Raw genomic sequence first — 21,089 nt, 5'->3', positions numbered from 1 at the left:
TGACCAGTGTAGTAGTAAAATTTCAGATCAAACTGTGTGCTTTCTATTCCAGGCTCACATGGGATTCATACACAAAAATATACTAGAAATAAACTGCCCCCACCCCCACAAAAACAAACAAATAAATAATAATAATAATTCTGCCTTTTATTGTCCCTCATAAATATTTTGTTAGGTGCGAGTGTTTGGTTGGCTACAGCCCCTAAAACTCACCTCAAGACTTTTTAATGACTTTTTCCCATCATTATGTACACTCATTCAGTTGCATGTGTCAGACTTATGGCCTATGCCATAAACCCCGTGTGAGCTTTAAAACATAATAATTAAACAGCCCACTGTATATTTTAGCCTACATTTTTTACACAACACAACCAAAAATATGTAGACACAACATCTTAATGATTGAGTTGCTAAAAGTGCATAAAATAAAGCACATAGCTATGCAGTCATAGCCAAATAATGACAGTAGAAAGAGTCATACTGAAGGGCCCAGGGACTTTAAACATGGAATAAATAGTCCTAGATCACTTTCTCCTCAAGTCTGTTCATGAAATTAGTGCAATGCATAGGTCTAGGTTTTATCCTATTTGTTATATATGAATAATATGTTAGAAAAAAATACAGGGGAAATTTCCTGTGGAAAGGCAAATAAAACAATCAAAGTTGCCTCTGTGTTATACAACAGAGAGAAAAACCTTCCATTCTTCACTGAGCCTGAGACATAATTAACTGATCTCATAAAGAGTTTTGCCAAAATACAAACCCTGCTTTCAAACTAGCAAAGGCCAAAGCAATTAAATGCTTTCCACAGTAGAATAAAAAAGCAGGCTATTATTGCTCTGAAAGGTTTATGAAGAGTAACCTCAGCCTCAGTATACCTCAGTATAGTCTAAGAAAATCGCCCCTGAGTTGGACACGTGACCGGAAGTTACTGCATATGTTTATTAAATGATGTTTACACACACGTGCGTGCGGTGTATAACCCTGTAACCTATAACAATCGGCTACAATTTTAACCAGAGTAGTGGTTAAAAAAAAGAGAAGAAAACATCATTACTTTCATAACTAAATCTAATCTTCACCCAGTAAATTTATTTAAAAGTCGCTGCAAGGTGAAATAATGTGTGTGCGCAAAATTCACTTCCGGCATCAAACTGACGTCATCGTTGTGCTGTTTATACTTGAACAAATACTTTATACTTTATCTTTTATCCAATGTTTAATAGTTTTTTTTTGTTCTTTTATTTATTTTTTGTGAATGAAGTGTATCGCACAAAATCAACCGTATTAAATCGACCGCGCATTTTAAACAGGTACAAAAGTACATTATGTCACGTGGAATGACGTGTTTGAGAAACGTAAGAAACGGTGAGCTTCGGGAAGCTGCTGGGTAAGTTTACTGCAGGAGACTTAATAAATAGTGTTGACGAACACGTATGTGGGTTGTTTGAGTTAGCTTAGGTTGATAGACAGTTATTTAGTAGTGCTGGAATAATTCAATACATTAATAACAGTAATACTGCATGTGTGAGTAGCAAGTAAAAGTAAAACTGCTCAGTAACCATATGCACCTTTCTTCAGTAATATATGGTGATCAAAGTCTCTTTTTCCTACAAAACCAAAAGAATTGTATTTTATTTACTCCTGCTGTTGTACTATACTTGGACACACTACACAGTAAGGTTTCATGAGCACATTTTTATTTAATGTTACAGACATTTATTTATTCATTCAAATTCATATCCTCAGTAATTGTTTAAGAGTAATTAAGCTTCACTTAATACAATTAAGTGAAGCTTAATTGTATTAAGTGAAGCTTAATTACTCTTAATACAATTAAAAATACTTAATTACTTCACTTAATACAATTAAAGCTTCACCCTTCACTTACTCTGAATATAAGTTACTGTAATTGATAAAGAGTGAGCATTAACAATAAGATTGTAGATATTCGTTACATTCAGAACATTATGAAGTGGTGGGTTTTGGATGTTGTTTTCTGATACTGTATGAACAAAACAAAACTGTACCTAAATATCGAAACAGGCTTAACTTAAACACCTTTTGTACTGATCTTCACTATACTGATGTGTTTCATTTCTGCTACTGTTTTTGCAGACATGTATATCAGGTGCATACAACATAGCTTCAGATCTGTTTATTATTTTCTAGAGTCTAATCCAACAAGGAAGTTCTCCTCCACACACGTAAGCATGAGCTCCTTTCGTTTAGTATTATTAGGTGTTTCTTGAAAATTCTGATGAATTTGTGTTTTCTTTCAGTACAGTATGGCATCGATTAAACACAAGAACACAAAAAGGATAGAAGGACTACACAAAAACATATGGTGAGTAAAGAGGCCTATTCAGAGCTCTTTGATTTTTGCACATTTTATGATGTAATAGAGTGAATTAATGCTGAAAACGTTAGTTTATCACGTTAGTCAATCCTGACTAGTCTCTCTGTCCCTGCAGCTCATAAGCACCTTTATATAACAATGCTGCCACTATCATGCATTACTGCAGAGGACATATTAGCCAGTTGATGAGCAGTTCTCTGGGATTGCCAGACATAGCTCTTTGAGTTTAGACCAGCGAGTTAAAATTTTATCTCAAGTGCCACGCAGTATCTGCTATATATCTTTTACTTGCATCTAGCTACTCCAACATAAAGGCCTGGTCGCTGGGATGTTTCTGAGATGCTTGTTTTGTTCACATATCTGCAGTGGACTTCAAAAACACTGTTAGAATTTTGGCCATAAGGTTTTTGGTCAACACTGTCCAAGATCATTTAAGCCTGGTAAATGTATTTGGTTGACGGGCAGTTCAAGGAAGAGTCCTAGTGGTTCCAAAACCCTTCTATATTACATAGATGGAGTCTGTGACTCTGGGACCATTCAAAGCTTTAGAAGTGATTTTATCATTTTGGCCAAGATTTATTGCTCAATACAAGTTGATTGGTTGTGGATTATTATATGCAGGCGTCTTAATGTCTGAGAAGTACACTCGATCCATGTAAAATCTATAAAAACCAAATGATTGTGAATACTTTCTGAATCCACTGAAAATGTTATGTTTCCTGAACTAATGTGATCTCTGCTGCTTTCATGGCTGCTATTTCATTACAGGGTTGACTTGACATCTATAGCTTCAGATCCCTCTGTCGTAAATCTCGGTCAAGGTTACCCAGACATCCCCCCTCCATCTTACGTGAAAGCTGGTCTAGCACAGGCTGTAATGGTGGACCGGCTCAATCAGTACACACGAGGCTTTGTATGACACTCTTGATCATTTTTTTTTCCATTTCAGAACATGTTATTTCAGGATATTTCTACACATTTAATTATCTCATTTGTTTTACAAGATTAACTGAGAACCAAAATACATACCACAGAATAATTGTGATTATATTTATGCCTCTGGTAATTTTCCAGCATTAGCAAACAGGCATGATGCAGTGGTGGTTCTCTGACAGTCATGGGATTTGAATCGACACCATTTATAGGAACTAGCTGCGGCTCTGCTTAGGTCCATACTTGATGTCTCAGTAAATATGCGCATGTGGGAACTGCATTGTTCACATACTAACCTATAGACCTAATGTACATTCGGAAGATTAAAAGTAGCATCCACTAGATGGCACATCAGAGCTGAAACCTTAGTCTGTCCAGGGCAACCTGTAAAATGTTTAGTGAGTTCTATATTTGGTTCAAAATAGACATTTTAAACCCATTGATGAGGTTTTAAACCAATGTCGTGATTGAAGTTCTTTTTCAAATAGGAACTATGGCATTTAAAAAATGTTATTCATCTGAAAGAAACTAGAATCTAGTCTAAAACAGTACATAGGAAACACACTGTGCAATATGAAACACATCCTTATTTTGTTTAGTATCTGGCGGAGGTCATGTCACACTGAGCTATACCATGCCCACCATTTAGATGTGCTGAATAGAGCAGGGCAATATGATCATATAAGATCAATACAGCATAAACGATATCACATTATGCTTTTCTAGAATTTGTAATTTGTTTGTATTATTTAAAAAAAATATAAATAGTAACAAACTGGAGAAATTGATGCATTATATATAAAATAAAAATTGTATCGTTCATTTTTAATAGTTTATTTATTACAAATAAAAATGCTATTTTTGTAAACAAGAAATACATTATCACCATTTATTAAAGTTAAAAATGTAACACTATTGTATATATCATGACACGTGTATCGCTGAAACGTCTTTGAGAATTATTATTTACTTCGGTCATGTTGCTCACCCCGATGTTGATGGAACACAGAATATGTGTGAAATCTTGGGTGTGCAGTTGTATCTTGTACATATAATGTATAAACCTGGCCTTAATTTCAATTTTTGTTTTGTTGAGATTTTTGTTTTTAGCAGTGAACTTTGCTCATTATGGTCAGTGACATCTCATCTGTAAATGTTCTACTGCAGTGAATGGAAGGTTATTAGTTCAAACTCCTTGTCTGTCAGAAAATTATACATCAAATACTGAAAGCAGGAAATAGAAATTTCAAGATCGTCCCATAAACTGATACTAATGCCTCAGAATCTGCTTTGGTTCATGTTCTGGGAAAATGATGCCATTACAGAAAACTGTGTGTGTGTGTGCTTTTTGATCAGGATTAATAATGATCTATTTTAACAGGGTCACCCAGCTCTGGTCAAAGCCCTGTCTCAGGTGTACAGTAAATTGTACAACCGTCAGATCGACCCATTTAAAGAGGTACTTGTGACTGTGGGAGGCTACGGCTCTTTATTCAGCATTTTTCAGGGCCTTGTGGAAGAGGGAGATGAGGTACAACAGCTCAACATTTTTGCAATTCATTAAAAGCTCAACTGCGCGCTCTTGTGGTGTAACAGCGCTCTTTATCCTGTCCCGATCCAGGTTATAATAATTGAACCCTTCTTTGACTGTTATGTTCCTATGACTAAAATGGCAGGAGCCAAACCGGTTTTAATACCCCTTCGCCTTGTGAGTTTCCCTCTTTAGATGTTTTGCAAGACATTTGTATTTTAAAAAATAAATAAATATGACAAATAAAACAATTTAACATGGATTTTTTCATTATATCTTGTAGAAATCCAGTAAGAAGGCAGACATCAGCAGTGCAGACTGGATTCTGGATCAGGATGAACTTGCCAGTAAATTTAATTCCAAAACAAAAGCCATTGTTCTTAACACTCCCAATAACCCCCTTGGGAAGGTGAGGCTAATTTCTCATTGAGAAGTTCATTATAAACACTGTAACGTGTTGTTCATGTTGTTGCTGCTGGCTGTTTTGTGTTGATAAACAGGTGTTCAGCAGGAGTGAGCTGCAGGCTATTGCAGATCTCTGCATCAAACACGACACACTGTGCTTCAGCGATGAGGTGTACGAATGGATCATATACAAGGGGCATGAGCATGTGAAGATAGGTATGGCGTTCCATCCATACATTTCCTGTACCACTTATCCTACACGGGGTCATGGGGAACCTGGCATGGGACACCCTGGACAGGGTGACAACCCATCACAGGGCACAATCAACTAGGGACACTCAATAGCGTTTATTTAGAGATGCCGGTCAGCCTGCATGTCCTTAGACTAGGGGAGGGAACCCCTGAAGCACAAGGGAAACCATGCAATCTCTGTGCACACAGGACCAAGGCAGAAATAAAACCCCCAACCCTGGATGGTTGGCAAACATGCTAAGCACTAAGCCACCTATAAAACATTCACAGTTCACTTCATGGAATTCAGTTGTAGTACCGTGTCCATTCTGCACCGCTCATTACCAGATCATCTGACTAAAAGTACATGCATGAAGAAATGAATAAAAATGCAGGTATTGTAGGTAACTATGATGTATTTAATATCTCTTCCCAAGACCATATAGTGTCTTTGACCATACAGGTGAGTAGCGATCCCGTGTAGACAGCTATATAGTGATGATACACTTTATAGCCCATATCTCATTCACTAAGATGGAATAAAGCTGAATTTTATTCGCTCTAAGGAATAAAAGGTTCCAGGAAAATAATCAACAATGTGATGTTACCACCACAGCATTGATCATTCTCCTTGTACAACATGCCCAGAAATCTTTTATTCCACATTTATAGATTGGATTCCAACATGGTTTGTCTATGTGCCAACCGAATGAATAAATGTGATGTGAACAGGAGCTGTAAACATTATGCCCTGCCTCTCTGTGTATAGCGACACTTCCTGGCATGTGGGACCGAACCATTACTATTGGCAGCGCAGGAAAAACATTCAGTGTGACAGGTTGGAAGGTAATTAGCAGAGATGACTTTCCTTTTTTCTTACAAATCCCTACTTTTAATATTATATTTTATGTACAGTAAGTAATACAGAAAAGCCTGAACTTTTACACTTTTTGATTTTTTTTTCTTGCTTTCAGCTGGGTTGGTCAATAGGGCCTGAGCACTTGGTCAAACACCTCCAAACTGTCATGCAGAACACACTGTACACCTGTGCAACCCCTCTACAGGCACGTATTACACAGCATACACAATGCAGTCTTATCCCTACAGTGAAGGGATGTATATATTTGTAATAAGCCCCATGGTTTAGGGTTTTGTAGTAAGTGCACTACTGCAGAAGTAATAGGAATGTTTTGGCTTGGCTCTATTGAACATCAGAGATGTGCTGGCAGACGAGCACGAACATGGGGGAACTGATCAGAGAAACAACTTTGAAATATAGAAGTGTATTAATAAGATTAAACATTAAACAGTGCTGTGTGCTTACATCTGAGAAAGGGTCCCTGGCCTGAAAAAACAAGAAACTATTTGTTAGGTGTATTATTATTATTATTATTATTATTATTATTATTATAATTATTATATACATTTTTATTCCGACAAAACGTGCTGGTTACCAAAAAGACTGATGTTGGTCTCGACTGACAACAACACACTTGTTGTACTTCTAATACTTGGTGATGTTTAGCCACTGCCATTTTTTTTTCTTTTTTTGAAAATGAGAATGTTCCTCATCATTAAACTATTATTGTGGACATGCTGAAAGTTTTTCCCATGGTTAAAGGTGACAGGGATTTAACCTAATATTTGCATGCCAAGGAAACCAGACATGGCTAAAGTCAACACACTGAGTTGCTGAGGACTGAGAGCAAAATACACTAATTCTTGTGAATACAGCACCTGCATAGACCTTGCACTAAAGTGACAGGCAAAAAATAAACTGCACATACATGAGTGCTGTTTAGAGGCAGAGCAAAAATGTCTGGTACAGAAATCTTTTAATAATTTGTTTCAAAGGTTGTCAAATGTAATAAGTTGTGACTTCTTGTCTGGAAAATCCAGCACACTTCCTCACAGTAACTCAGCAATACATTGTAGCTGGACTGAACATGACTGTACTGAACTGTTCGTTCTTCTTTTTCGGGAAATACTGTAGGAGGCAGTTGCACGTGGACTCCTGCATGACTGTGAGCGAATGGGGCAACCTGACTGCTATTTCTCCTCCCTAGCCACAGAGTTGGAGGGAAAAAGAGACCGAATGGTGGCCATTTTGAAGCAGGCCGGGATGTGTCCTGTAGTTCCTGAAGGAGGCTACTTTATACTCGCCGACATCACAGCCCTCAGTGAGCAAATATTATGTTGAAAAAATGATTCAAATATGAGAAGCAGCTTTTTGAAAATTTGGAACGTTATAATCTTTTTTACATCGTGTTGTACTCAACTCCTGTGTAGATCAGGATCTTTCAGGCGTGGAAGGTGACGAGCCATATGACTACAAGTTTGTCAAGTGGATGATAAAGGAGAAGGTGTGACTGACAGCAGTGCTTTGTTTTCAACAGAATTCTTCACAATTATGCCGATACAAATTTATTCCTAGATTTATTCTTAAATATATTCTCTTTTTAGAAACTGGCAGCCATTCCCGTAACAGCATTCTGCGGAGAGGAGTCCCAAAAGCAGTTTGAGAAATACATCCGACTGTGTTTCATTAAGGTAGGAGGAATATAATAACGCAATTCACTGGCCATAAATGTCTTAACATTTCACTCTTACTCTAAATATCGTCTGAAGTCTTAGACATTTATAGGTACCAGTTTAACATTGTGCAGACTGCGTCTAGATCACCTCAAAGATTATTAGAATACCTCTGTGCTTTTAAAGTATTAAGCATTTTTTAAGCGACGCAATGTCATTTAAATGCCATTAGTAGTAAGTAAATAGGTTTACTGTATCGGTGTGAAAATGGTTTCCAATGAGGGGGTGTGTTTATTTTTTTCCTTTACAGCAAGATAGCACACTGGACGCTGCTGAGGTCATTCTGAAGAACTGGAACAAAGCCTGACCACGGACGTTACAGCAACAGGTTAGAGTTGTACCAGCTCGACTCCTGAGGCTCCTGTACTTACATACTATTGCAGTTGAATATTCTTTATCCTTTACATGTAGTCTCCTGTATTTACAGAGTGTACTGTGTGTTTGTTTGGTTTGAGAATTGAAAATAATTTGAAAAACTGATTAAAGGGTTTCACACTGGACGGTTTCTAGAGTGTAATTTCTTGGAGATGTTATGTATAATAAAGATTCACTAGTAGCTTTCTACACAACTGAAAACGTACTGTACTTCAGGTCCAAGTTAGATGGCATTGTACAGCACTACCAGCTTGTTTTCAGTCCATTTTATGTTCTGAGGCATAAACTGGGATGGATGAATGCAGGGCATTAAAGTCAAGCAGTTTGTTGGTCTTGCTTACAACATTTGCTGAGTCATCTGTTTGCGGAGTGTTTTATTTTTTGTGGCCCTGCTGATGTTGTTGATTTCATTGTGACTAGTTGTCAGACATGTGTCCAGGGTGTCACTGCTTAACAACTGTTCAGATTCTCGAATTTAAGCTTTGTGTCACTTGACACACCCTTCATAAGTTTATGCACAGCTAGTTATACATCACACCATAGGTCACTAATATTTAATGGATTGAAAAAGAAAGCTAAATACTATTCACAAGCCATTAAGTGTCTTGTCACTCCCAGTGCCACTAAAAAACTAGGCATCTGCGAGTTCATGCATGTGGAGGAGGGCAGTTAGGACGTTCATTAGAGTGTGGAATCATGAGTAGCAGTTGGAAAAGAAGCAGTGGGAACCAGGGGAAGCACATGTTAGCAGTCACACTTTCAGGTCAATAGCTGCTGTCTGATAGAACAAAGCTTGTCAGTGTGTGGGAATTGGCAATTAACCAAACTGGGAGTAAACTGGGTTTAAACTAGATCTGAGATTTAGAGAATTGAAAGTTCACAAATACACCACAGAGAGGAAGATAAATACATCACTGGATTGTTGGCCCTGTTCACCTACCTGCTGCTGTATGTGATGTCAGGGGGCACAAACAATGTCCATAGTAACATAACTAATATTTACTGCAGTCTATTGCTGTTGTGTTTTCAGCGGTCCAGGAAATAATAGAAAAATGACGCACAGAAACGGAGCATCAAAGTCACCGTCAATTATGCTGAATTGTTCACCAAAAACAAAGCATCTGTTTATTCTGTGCATACATTCCTCAACAGCCCTTACCAACGAGGAAGAGACAGAGACCAGACACTGATGTGGGTACAGAGTGTATTTGAAAAAGGTTTGGTGATACACAGAGTGAAATCATTGGCAAGAGTCCATAAGATCTCCTTCTGACAGAGGGGACGAGTCTTCTGCATATTAGCAGTCCATGAACTGGACACTTGGATCCAGGTGTTACATCCACCAGAAACGCCGGGCAATGCCCAAATGTCCGCTTCCTGATTTTCAAAAGATTATTGCTTGGCACACAGCACCACAAACTGTGTGAAAACATGTCTGACCAAATGTCAGGAGAGATCTGGTAGTCACTCTATGTTCATTTTAAAAACAGACTATTAAAAATACAGGCTACTTTGGCATATCCATTTGCCAAAAATATACACTTTTGTGTTCTTTTTGATGAATATACATTTTTACATTCCATTTGTCAGGTTTATGATTGCTCTGTTATTTGAGCTGCCCTCTCCTTAATGATACCCATAAAATTCATTAAAAAAAACAAACACGCACATATGCATACCATACAGCAGATCCAAGATGCTAATTTCCTAAAAATATAATATAAAACTATAAGTTACACTTTTTTTTTCAGTTATGATATGAATACATGTTTAAGTGGAAATTAAATCTGAAAACCACCAAAGATGAAAAAATGGACTTCTTTCTTCATTTCAGTCTGTAATGAAGTTGGTCTTTTGGGTGGTCTTAGCCAAGGACTCCACAGATTGCATAAAGAGACGGTTTGGCTGTTTGCGTTGGAGGTTTTCAGTACCTGATGCTGACTTTCTGGAAGCCCCTCGATCTGTGACGAGTTGAAGGCACAGTGGGAGGATGACACTAAATAAATATGTGAATCAAAAGATAAGTGTTGTAAAATGGGGATTGTCTATGAGCTTCCAAAAACGCTTCTGTAGTGTTTCACTTGGTTAGACTGTGTGTTTCTGAGAAATGAGCACATTATTAGCTTGGAACAGAAGTTCGGTAGTGTTTTCTCGGAACAGCCAGCAAAAGAGGACTTCGGTTAAGAGGAGAACTTGTGGAGACGACTCATGAATAATCCCAGTGCTCTTGACAAATTAAAAAAAAAAATGTTGCTGAACTACTGTGACTGAAACTGAAAGAAAGACTATAAAATATTTTCTGTTAAAAGGGGGGGAAAAAAACAGTGCCAGCTGGCATGGCTAAGAGCAGAGAGAGGAAAAGGGTCCTTACACAGACATCCTCTGGCTCGGACAGTGAGCCTCGTTTGTCTGTTTGGTTCACAGTATTGAGTGTGTGTGGACTGTTGATGGTCAGCTGGAAAAGCTAACACCAGTCAGCGATGTAGTCGAAGTCTGTGAAGAGCTCCTGTTCTAAGGTGGTCAGGATTCTGGGCTCACGTGGTGGGGTCAGGATCGGAGCCTCTGAAGTGAACTCGTCGTCAAAATTACTAACATCCTCCCTTCCTTTAATGGTGGGGACGAACGGAGGCCGGGTCTTCTTAGCCAATAGAGCAGGCCAGTCCATGTTCTGGTGGGGAGAGCAGAGAGAAGGAGAAGTTAAAGAGAAAATAAACAGAAAAGGGGAAAAAACCCTTAAAAGAACAAGAGAACAGAACAAGGAAAAAAAAAGTCAGGCAAAGAAGAGATGATTGAAGAGGAGGAGAACAAACAGGGGGGGGGAAACACATGAGAACAAAGAACAGAACAGACTGATGGAGTGAGATGGAAGCCAGAACTTAGACACAATAAAGGGAACACCAGAGAATAATAAAAGTTGAAATGGAGATCAATAGCACAAATATAGAGTGCAGACACATTAATGGAAACATTAGAAATTCAGGAAGACGGATAAACGTGCAATATATTAGAACCATTAGCAAGAATTTGGGCTTTCGTCTTCAGAGGAGCAATAAAAAATACCAGGCAGGTGCTTTGCATGGTTTCCTCTCAGGAAAACAGAAAATTAGGTTAATAATAATCATCAGATTAAATTTAGCGAAATTTCACAGAATGCTACAGCAGCTTCTGATAATGAAGCATGTTTTGTTTGTAGCCTCCAGAGTGAGAGTTTTCCAACCTTCACCTGTAGGTTAGTGGAGTATAAAATAAATCGGAAACCTTGCTATAATTCACACAGAGGACGCACACACACAATGTGCAGACACACAAATTGCAGACACAACGTGCAGACACACAACATCATATTTTAAACCAATTATTATACATTATTTGAGTTTTACTCTAATTGCTTATATTGCTCTTCTTAGTACACTACATCGCAGGGTACACTGTACTATAATAATTCATCATACTAATAAAGTATCTAAACATTAATGACCGAAACAATCCTTTTTCAGGTTCTGTACTTTCAGGTTCTGTTGATTTGAATATATTTTCATAATAATTCAAAAGTGCACAGTCTGTAGATGGCAGTCTGGTTTCATTCTGCTGTGTCTAATCGGTGTGTTTTATATCAGGTGAAGAAAGTGAAATTTAAACTCGGCGTACTCTGAAAAACGGATGCTTTTTCACTTCCTCGGCGTCTCGCTCTCCCGCACCAAGCCGTCGCTCGGGATTTCTCCTCAGCAGCTGTAGACAGATGAATAGAACAGTACTCAGACATAAAATATCAAGATCCAACATAAATATCAAAAATGAAATCACCATTTTCGAAATGATCAACACTGTTTGGGTTATAAGGGAACGTACTCGTCTCATTATGGAGATTGCCTCTGTGGAGAGGAATCGTGGGTAACGGACTTCATCGTTGACAATACTGTCAAATACCTCCTCTTCATCATCACCTGGAAATGGAGACTAAAGGCAAAGAAAGAAAGAAAAAAAACAAGTGTCAGGGAGATTACGTTGCTGTCATTTGTGATGTAACTGAATACACATTTACTCACATACTACACACTAGATTTGCAACATCAGTTGCATAAGAAATAAATTAGATACAGCTTAGAGGTGGCTGAAGTGTATCATCATTATTAAGTTAGTATTAGCTACATACGTTTAATCTAATATTCACTATTATAATGTGGCTGTGAAAAATACTTATTTCTGATTGGCTAGAATGAGTGGGTCATTTTTCCATAACCTTTAATAGGTAGCGTTATGATGATGTTTTCGTGACACTAATGAGCCTATTACTAGTTAAATAATGTCTACAAGTTTGCCATTTTGAAATTTTTTTAAACTTTATTGTAATTCCCTTTCATCATTTAATACAGGAGTTTCTCCAGGACATTGTGCGGAATTTATCATATCAATTTATGGGTAAACAACTCAGACTTTACGTTTATATGCTGATGAATCATTTACATTTACATTTACATTTACAGCATTTGGCAGACGCCCTTATCCAGAGCGACGTACATAAGTGCTTAAATCTCTAACACTGAATACATTAATGCTGGTTCACTAGGTTACATACTTAAGATACCATGAGTTTAAAATCATGACAGTCATACCCCAAAAATACATGTTTGACTGCTAGTGCACAGTGTTGGTGGCCCTCATTCCCCTTGCCCTTAGCCTTTAAGCACGTTTCTGTAAAGCTGTTATGATGTTGTGAGTACACTGCCAATTATTAATAAAGGTGATCTGTCTTCTCCATTAAGCCTCATGAAAAACTCTGGTGATTGTTTCCTGATAAATATTTCAGTGAACTCCTCACCTCTCCAACCAACATCTCAAAGATGAGCACACCCAAACCCCACCAGTCCACAGCCCGTGTGTATGATGTTTCTGTCAGGACCTCAGGAGCCAGGAACTCAGGAGTGCCACAGAATGTACTCGTACGGTCTCTAAAGCCCATTCCTATACACGGTAAGAGAGAAACAGACAAATACACTGTCAGTGTTACAGAACATGTCCTTCATAAACAATTAGTCCACATCTTCTGATTCAAGAGTAAACCAGGCCTGTGGTATAACCCACACTGTACAAGTTAACCCTAGTCATTTCCTATATCTGCATTGCAACATTTCACGATGTGTCGTTCTGCTCGTCTCTGTTCGATACATAAAAATTCCACTTCCTTTAATGATTACTACATTATTCATCCCAGTGGGAAATTCACATTGTCACTGGCTTTAAAGTGTCTGTCTGTCTGTCAGTCAGTAATTGTCAGCAGAATTGGCAAACAATACTCTTCAGGAATTTAACTTTTGGCTTCGAATATCAATGAGAGCTGCCAAGCCAGCTAGATGTCATGCTCCGAAATGAGTGTGGATTCTTCAGAATCAATTTCTGCAATAAACAGAATGTTTGATTAGATAAATGTACGGAACTTTAAATGACTTAATTTTTAATGAAACTGTATAAGAGAAATAATTGCACTCGATATTATGCAGTTATACTGAATTTCACAGCATGACTGTGATTAGCTACATTGCTCGACTCAGTGGCTTAATACAGAAGGACGGATCTCATCCTTACACGTGATTCAGTATAACTATACTTTTGCTTGTGCGTTATTGCTTAAATGGATCACCAAGCATCTTAAACAGTTGGGAGAATTACTTTTTTATTATGATCACTATTATTATTATTATTATTATTAATTACTATATTATTATCTGATTGCTACTTCCATGTGAAAGATAATCTTCATGTTAAGAAGCAGAAAGGGTCAGAGCTCTATGAGATAAAGCGGGCATTATAGTTAATTATGGGCTTTATTTGACAATAAAAATATAATGTTTGCATTAAGTACATCTTTTAATAATATTTTTCAAAAGTATTCCAGGTGCCATGATAATCCAGAGGGCACAGAACAGCACACTTACCTTCTTTGCAGAGCCCAAAGTCAGCAATCTTTACATATCCTTCAGTATCCAGCAACAAATTATCCAGCTTTAAGTCCCTGGGGGAATAAAAGAGATCATAATCAGATGAATTTCAGTTCAGAGGTAAAGTGTTCAGATTTCATTTGGATGAATGAACATTACCTGTATACTATTTTATGCTCATGCAGAAACTGCAGTCCTAAGACCACACAGGCAGCATAGAAACTGTAACAGGAAAAAAAAAAATACAGAAAGAAAAAGCAGCATATTAGTAGATAACATTTCTTTACTATTATGAGTAATGAGCTGATACACTGGCCAGTTGTTGGATGCAACGCTGCCAGGGACTGCAGCCAAACATTAACTTATGGAAAATCACTTATCTGAGTAAATGAATCCATCAGATATTTTTATAGTTTTTAATAAAGAACTAGATAATGCTGTTTTAACTCATAACTCTTTTTAAAACATTCATTACATGCGAGGACAAAGCTTGTTTCATGTCTGAAGTTTGCTTCTTAGTTTTGCACAAGGTAGGAAAAAAGTACTGAAAGTCTCTCCTACTCAAAACCCAAACAACACTGTGGATATATCGAACTTATGTTTTAAATGAACAACTTTGCAAAATTGCAAGGATCTTCCACATGAAGAAATGGAAAAATTGGAAAGTGGAATTAGAGATGGTGGACAAGTTAAAATAAATAAATAAATAAATAAAAACGACATTAATCGCTATGCTCTGTGAGATATTTTAATTGGTATGCTGTGTGTCTGCGTTACCTCTAGGAGGAACCGTTCACTGTTAATAGAAACAAAGTTCTCTGACAGATGCACCTTTAATATTTCTGATGATACAAATGATAGGAATCCTAGGCTATGGCCGTCACAGTCACCAAATCTCAACAGCACTGACTTTGAGATATAAATTGAGAGAACAATAAATTGGGTAAATAAAATATTCTTCCGCCTAGTCGTGCATTCCCTATTACAGGACATTTGACAATAGTCTGCTCACACTTTCGTCCTTCAAAACATTCCTGTACGTTTCCAGTTTTTTTTTTTCATTCAGTAGTGAATGTGGTCACTTACACAGCACGTGGCTCTGAGAACACGTCAGCATGGATGTGCATCATTAGGTCCCCTCCTGCTGCGTACTCCATTACAAAACACACATGCTCCTTGGTCTGGAAGCAAGCGAAGAGATTGACCAGGAACGGGTGTCGGACGCTGTTCACTGTCTCAAAGATCCTCTTCTCACACATCAAACTGTGGAACAAAATGCAGCGTCTCATTGTCATAGTGCAAAACTGGCACACATGAAGCGTCCAAAATGCAAGAAGTGCATAAGCAACTGTCGTAAGATATTAATTAACTGGCTTTTTAAGCAATGTTCTGAATTTAGATTAGTTTGTTGGCAAGGAAAGAGAGTCCCTATTTTATATTGAAATATTTGATAATATTGATTCTGGTGTTAATTCGGTGGTTGATGTCATGTTTTTATTGCTCTGATGTGAATTCAGATGATTGCTGCTTTGAGGTCACATGGGGAAAATACTAGGAAACAAATACACTCATCTCAGACATAAGAGATAATGGTCAGGTTTTTCTAGTAAGCACATAAAAACTAAAAAGTTTGCATATATTTCTTCCACTTTTTCAGTGTTGCATTAATGAGAAATCCAATTTAGTAGTAGTGGAGGCCACAAACATTGAACTCAAAGTTCACCGCAGCTGCAAAACATTCTGCTGTGGCTTGGATAGTTAGTGACATAAGAGATGATGTGTATGACGCTGTTGATGTTGGCTTCCAGTGTACAAATATGGAAGGGAAGTAAGAAATATGGAGACACTAATGTGCTGCTGCAACTCTCTTAAGGTACAGATAAATTCCCACTGGTGCCACTATCGCTGGGCCGCTGCATGGTATTGTGGGTAATGCAGAAAACCATTAGCCAAAGCAAAAAGTGTACAAATTGCTGATGAAGTGAATAATAAACATTGATTTGCATGTCGGCAAGGTGGAGTTTTGATTTTAACCATTTCCTCAGACTGGTCCAGCTTACCTGTCCACTTCATCACGAGCAACAATATCCCCTTTCTTCAGAGCTTTGATGGCAAACATTTCCCCAGTGATCTTGTATTCTGCCAGTAAGACCTGTTGAATAATTAAAAAGACCTAAGGCAATGAACTCAAACACAAACATAAAACTAACATAAATAATTCTTGTGCCTACTGTTCAGACAGAATACATCCAGTAAGGTAATGTACTATCATTAAACGGCTTTTAAATGGCTTTTACTTTTCCAAAGTGTCCCCGACCCAGGACAGCCACGCAAGAGAAGTCTTTGAGACTGAATTGGATGTCCGGCTCTTCCCTAAAAAACACAGGATAAATAAGATTCGACTTGGTGCACATCAAACCTCAAATCAATATACCTTTTTTAAAAATGAAGCTGTTATCTGTGGCTATAATCTGAGGAGAACACATGTATATTGCACCTTGGTTTTATATGCTGTTGCTCTGTAAGGTCCAGATCAGGCTGCTGAATTTCGTTTTCCACCTGATTGTCATATTCCGGCTTGGACACTGTACTGTTCCGGCTGTCATTCAGGAAGTCAAACGTGGCTAATGCATCCTGAGGGTAATAAAACAATTCAAATTAAGCCTACAGTTTACACATCCCATTACAACCTCATAACGGAAAAGTGTTATCCATTACAACAAGCACAAGTGCATAAAAGATCTAATTAACTGAATTTGATGTTGTGCTTGATTTTGTGTATTATGGCTACATTTACGACACTTTACCTGTACCTCCTTCCTATCTGGGAGTTTGTCTTGTGTTGGTGTTTCTTCTTCCTCTTCTTCCAGCTCAGCAGAAGGGCTAGGGTGGCGTTTTGGAGGAGGAGTGGCGCCTTTGTCGAAGTCTAATTTGGTCACGGTTGGATCACTGAGAGAAAAGGTCAGAACACAACACTGCTGACAATGTGCCAATTTCTGTTTTAGTCCTGGCCTCTGGCCACGTTTGGGCCTGGAGTGTTTCTAGTCAAACCAGATGCCTCATTGAAGGACATGTCTTTAGTGCATTCGAGTGCAGATAACGAGAGGGACTTTAATCACATGGAAATCTGATTCAGTCAGAAAATAAAAGGTTATATATTCATTTGGCAATGAACCAAATAAAAGGGCATAGTATGTGTGTGATTGTTTACAGTGCTGATTCACAGATCACATAACAAGAACAATAAGAATAATAAAATCTTATTTACGAGCTCAAGACAAATACGAGTTTTCTTCACCTTGTTAATAGGCAACATGGCCATGATTATTTTGAAGCACTGTACTATGCAGTGGCAATTTATATAAACCGATGATTGGTGATGACATACGATGGAAAGGTTCCACAAAACATTACTGCCAACCAAACAAGGGAAAGTGTTTGCTTGAACTGGTCATGTGATTTTGGTGAGTAGCCATGTGAGCTTTGTCTGTGCTTGTGTGATTAAATGAGAACTGAAGAAGGAGTGATTAACCATAGTGGTTAGAGTTCTGTGTTAATGTCCGGAAGGCTGAGAGTTCAAATCCCAGGACTGCCAGAAAAACCACAGTTCAGCCCCTTAATCTAGTCTCATAACCCTCGACTGCATACTTGCGTTGCAACCCGTTTCACTTTGCATTTTCACAAACATTTTTCCTGGATAAACATGGCTATATCTGGAAGACTTGCAAGCTAAAGAAAATGTAGCAAATTATGGAGTTTATTGGGATCAGCTGCCCTGTAAACATATGGCTAGCTAATTAGCCTTTAAAGAAACAGAAAACAATGTTTCCATAGGTCTGTGTGAGAGAGTACGTATGTTAACAATTTGGCTTATTTTTTTTTAAAAAACAAGCTGAACTGTGCACAGGGGGAAGTCGTGGCCTAATGGTTAGAGAGTCCGACACCTAACCCTAAGGTTGTGGGTTCGAGTCTTGGGCCGGCCACGACTGAGGTGCCCTTGAGCAAGGCACTGAACCCCCCAACTGCTCCCCGGGTGCCGCAGCATAAATGGCTGCCCACTGCTCCGGGTGTGTGTTCACGGTGTGTGTGTGTGTACACTGCTGTGTGTGTGCACTTTATATGGGTTAAATGCAGAGAACAAATTCTGAGTATGGGTCACCGTACTTAGCCGTATGTCACTTTCAGAAGTTACAGAAGTGGTCAGGACGCATCAACACCCAGCAAACTGGGTCCAACACCAGTGAGAACCTCTCATGAACACGGGTTTTTATCTTGTACTCGAGTATTTACCTGGACAGAGAGAGTGATTCCGGATGGCCGAGGATTCCTGTTTCAGGGCTCAGTGCTGATCCGAGCTCGGTCACCTGAGGGCTGAAGGAATTGTTGACTGGGAGTGCTCTTCTCATCAAACGCCCCCATGTGGCAATGTTAATGTTCATCTGAGGTGCACGCAGGAATGTTTTACCTGCAGCAGGAAACCAAAATACTCATTACACTGGAAAACAATGTAGATTACATTAGTTAAGAAGAACAACCATAAAGATGGTCACAGTTAATCTAAACAAGGGTCAGTGAGAGCTTAGCATTTAGGATCCTGTACTAGTACCTGCATGGGTGTGATATCTCTCACTGATATCAATGGAGAGAAGATAAAAAAATAAGAAGACAAAAAATCTCTTCTTTTGAAGGAACATTAGCCTACCTTGCTGTTTTGAGAAAATTTTCTTTTGCCTTTGTAGTTTTGGTCGCCGCTCGATAACAGGATTGAAAAATGTAACCTGGGTGGAATGAATGAATGAATGAATAAATACAAACTGGATATAGTTTGCCATGTCCGTTATGCTTTATTCGAGTGAGAGAGCGTAAGAGAGAGAGAAAGAGAGAGAAAAAGAGAGAGAAACATGACTGCACCTCAGCAAACAGAGTTCCTTGAGGCTCCAGGTAGAGGCACATGCCATGACGCTGGTTGTCCAGGAAGTCCTCCAGCCTTAGGAACTTGACAGCACACAGAGAGCGCCAGTCTCTCCAATACACAGAGATCTCCAGCTCACGAGACTACGCAGAAATATAATAATAAAAAAATTAAAAAAACATAGCAAATATTTCTGTTGGTTTTTAAAAAACAGTTACTGCCATACTGCCTTTCAGCAGATACAGTCTACAGTGAATTAAAGCTTTGATCTTTAACGCCTCCCAGAGTAAATCCCTATACATCATATACACACAAATGTAGATGTAAAAATAATAGGAAGAAAAAAACAAACAAAAAAAAAAACAAACAGATTACTTAAATATATGGTGAGAGCTTATACAAAGTAGAAGCTGCTTAAAAGTGCAATTTTTTGTACAATATGATAAAACTAAAAATGAACAGAGAACATTATGCAAGTTAAGAAATCACTCAAATAGACTCAGCAATCGTGAGTTGATTGAATTCTGAACCCCTGAAGTCTAACACAAGCACCGAAGGAACAATCACACTACAGAGCATGATGTGGACACACGACTATCACCATTATATGTGCATATGTAACAGAGGGTTGGTCCCGACGTGTACTATTCTGCAAAGTATTCTTTCCACAATATTTTGAAGTGTGGCTGTGAGGATTTGTGCTCATTCAGTCATAAGAACATTAGTGAGGTCAAGTAAGTACTGATGTCAAGTAAGAAGGCTCGGGTACAGTCAGTGTTCCAGTTCATCCCAAAAGTGTTCAGTGGGGTTGAGGTCATAGACCGTGTCTAAGGTCTAATTCAGAGGGACATTAGTAGTGGAACAAATGTCACCACAGGCACATAAAATGTTCCATACTGTACAATTGGCAGAGATCAACCCTTGCATCAGTATGTAAACTCGAGGCGGGAAAGACACGTATGTCCTCTGCATTTAATTATGGGGTATGTCATGTTTTTGGGCCAAATGGGCAGAGTGGCTTCCAGAAAGCAAATGGATCAACCATTAGGCACGGACCAGCCGTGTCTGAATTGTACAGAGCCATACAGTAAAGTGGCAATAGTAAAGTGAACAACACATGACTGATGAGACAGTGGAGACTAAAGGCTATACTGCACCCAACGAAGCTGCAAATGTATGTAAGGGAAATATAATGGCCCTTATGCAGGGAGAGGAGCCTGAACTGGTCCCAGCAAAAATGGAACTAGACCAGAGGAATTTAGGTTGTGTACCAATATGCAGTGTATTTCTTGAGGGCCAAGAGCTATGGCTGCAGTGTGGGTATGAGAACATGGGTATTCTAATGTGTGTTAGGGGATTATATGTAATGGTCAGTGATCAACACTGTTTTAAACCAAAAGATAAACAACTTAACTGCATCAACTGTTGTGCCTCCACAGGGTGGCTGACTCACACCGATCACATCTCAGAAGTTTGTAATGTGTAAAAATAACCCTGCTAGTATTAGGCTGAAACATGATGTGATGGTGTCAAAAGAGAAAGAAAGCAGTAAAGCAAAATGCTTTAGATTTAAAAATGTACATTTTATTATATATTTTTAAACATTCATTGTTCATGCAGGAGTTCATGTAAACAATTAAGTGATGAAAAGATGTAATGGTGCAGTGAGTAGTGTCGCTGTCCTACAGCTCCAGCGTCTTGATTTGGGTTACACAGATTTCCACACAAACATTGATAGGAGAATCAAAATTATCCTTAGGTGAGAAAGAGTGCACAATCGCACATGTAAATAGTTTTGTGTGTGTGTGTGTCATA

At 38.4% G+C, this 21,089-nt stretch overlaps 2 protein-coding genes across 12 annotated transcripts in view; one reads left to right on the top strand and one right to left on the bottom strand.

Annotated features, from left to right (window-relative positions):
• The first annotated feature begins 1,151 nt into the window (after positions 1-1,151).
• On the top strand, positions 1,152-8,549 carry LOC113643266 (kynurenine--oxoglutarate transaminase 3). 10 transcript variants are annotated; one of them, XM_027147440.2, is made up of 14 exons: positions 1,152-1,390; positions 2,119-2,207; positions 2,283-2,347; positions 3,128-3,272; positions 4,674-4,823; positions 4,914-5,000; positions 5,107-5,232; positions 5,324-5,444; positions 6,229-6,305; positions 6,434-6,523; positions 7,453-7,639; positions 7,749-7,822; positions 7,923-8,009; positions 8,302-8,549. In XM_027147440.2, the coding sequence occupies exons 2-14, from the start codon at positions 2,121-2,123 to the stop codon at positions 8,356-8,358; spliced, it is 1,353 nt and encodes a 450-aa protein (XP_027003241.1). In that variant the 5' UTR covers positions 1,152-1,390; positions 2,119-2,120; the 3' UTR covers positions 8,359-8,549. The 10 variants fall into 10 exon arrangements, with proteins under 10 accessions (XP_027003241.1, XP_027003245.1, XP_027003242.1 ...); XM_027147444.2 differs by having other exon boundaries at positions 1,153-1,390; positions 2,173-2,207; positions 2,288-2,347; XM_027147441.2 differs by having other exon boundaries at positions 1,153-1,390; positions 2,173-2,207.
• Positions 8,550-9,616: 1,067 nt separating this feature from the next.
• Positions 9,617-21,089, bottom strand: part of pkn2b (protein kinase N2b) — a 42,841-nt gene continuing 31,368 nt past the window's right edge. Inside the window, exons 9-22 of one of the 2 annotated variants that reach the window (XM_047813837.1) lie at positions 19,274-19,417; positions 19,065-19,140; positions 18,653-18,827; positions 17,176-17,311; positions 16,860-16,996; positions 16,660-16,735; positions 16,423-16,514; positions 15,449-15,625; positions 14,522-14,584; positions 14,360-14,436; positions 13,246-13,388; positions 12,276-12,383; positions 12,075-12,155; positions 9,617-11,094 (exon numbers count right to left, since the gene is read on the bottom strand). In XM_047813837.1, coding sequence (XP_047669793.1) covers positions 10,891-11,094; positions 12,075-12,155; positions 12,276-12,383; positions 13,246-13,388; positions 14,360-14,436; positions 14,522-14,584; positions 15,449-15,625; positions 16,423-16,514; positions 16,660-16,735; positions 16,860-16,996; positions 17,176-17,311; positions 18,653-18,827; positions 19,065-19,140; positions 19,274-19,417 — 1,689 coding nt within the window. In that variant the 3' untranslated portion in view covers positions 9,617-10,890. Of the gene's footprint in view, positions 11,095-12,074; positions 12,156-12,275; positions 12,384-13,245; positions 13,389-14,359; positions 14,437-14,521; positions 14,585-15,448; positions 15,626-16,422; positions 16,515-16,659; positions 16,736-16,859; positions 16,997-17,169; positions 17,312-18,652; positions 18,828-19,064; positions 19,141-19,273; positions 19,418-21,089 lie in introns of both variants that reach the window. The other variant, XM_027146979.2, reaches the window with a different exon arrangement.

Source organism: Tachysurus fulvidraco, chromosome 5 (genome assembly GCF_022655615.1).
Source record: "Tachysurus fulvidraco isolate hzauxx_2018 chromosome 5, HZAU_PFXX_2.0, whole genome shotgun sequence".
NCBI classification, from domain to species: domain Eukaryota; kingdom Metazoa; phylum Chordata; class Actinopteri; order Siluriformes; family Bagridae; genus Tachysurus; species Tachysurus fulvidraco.
This window is presented reverse-complemented; position numbering and strand designations above follow the sequence as displayed.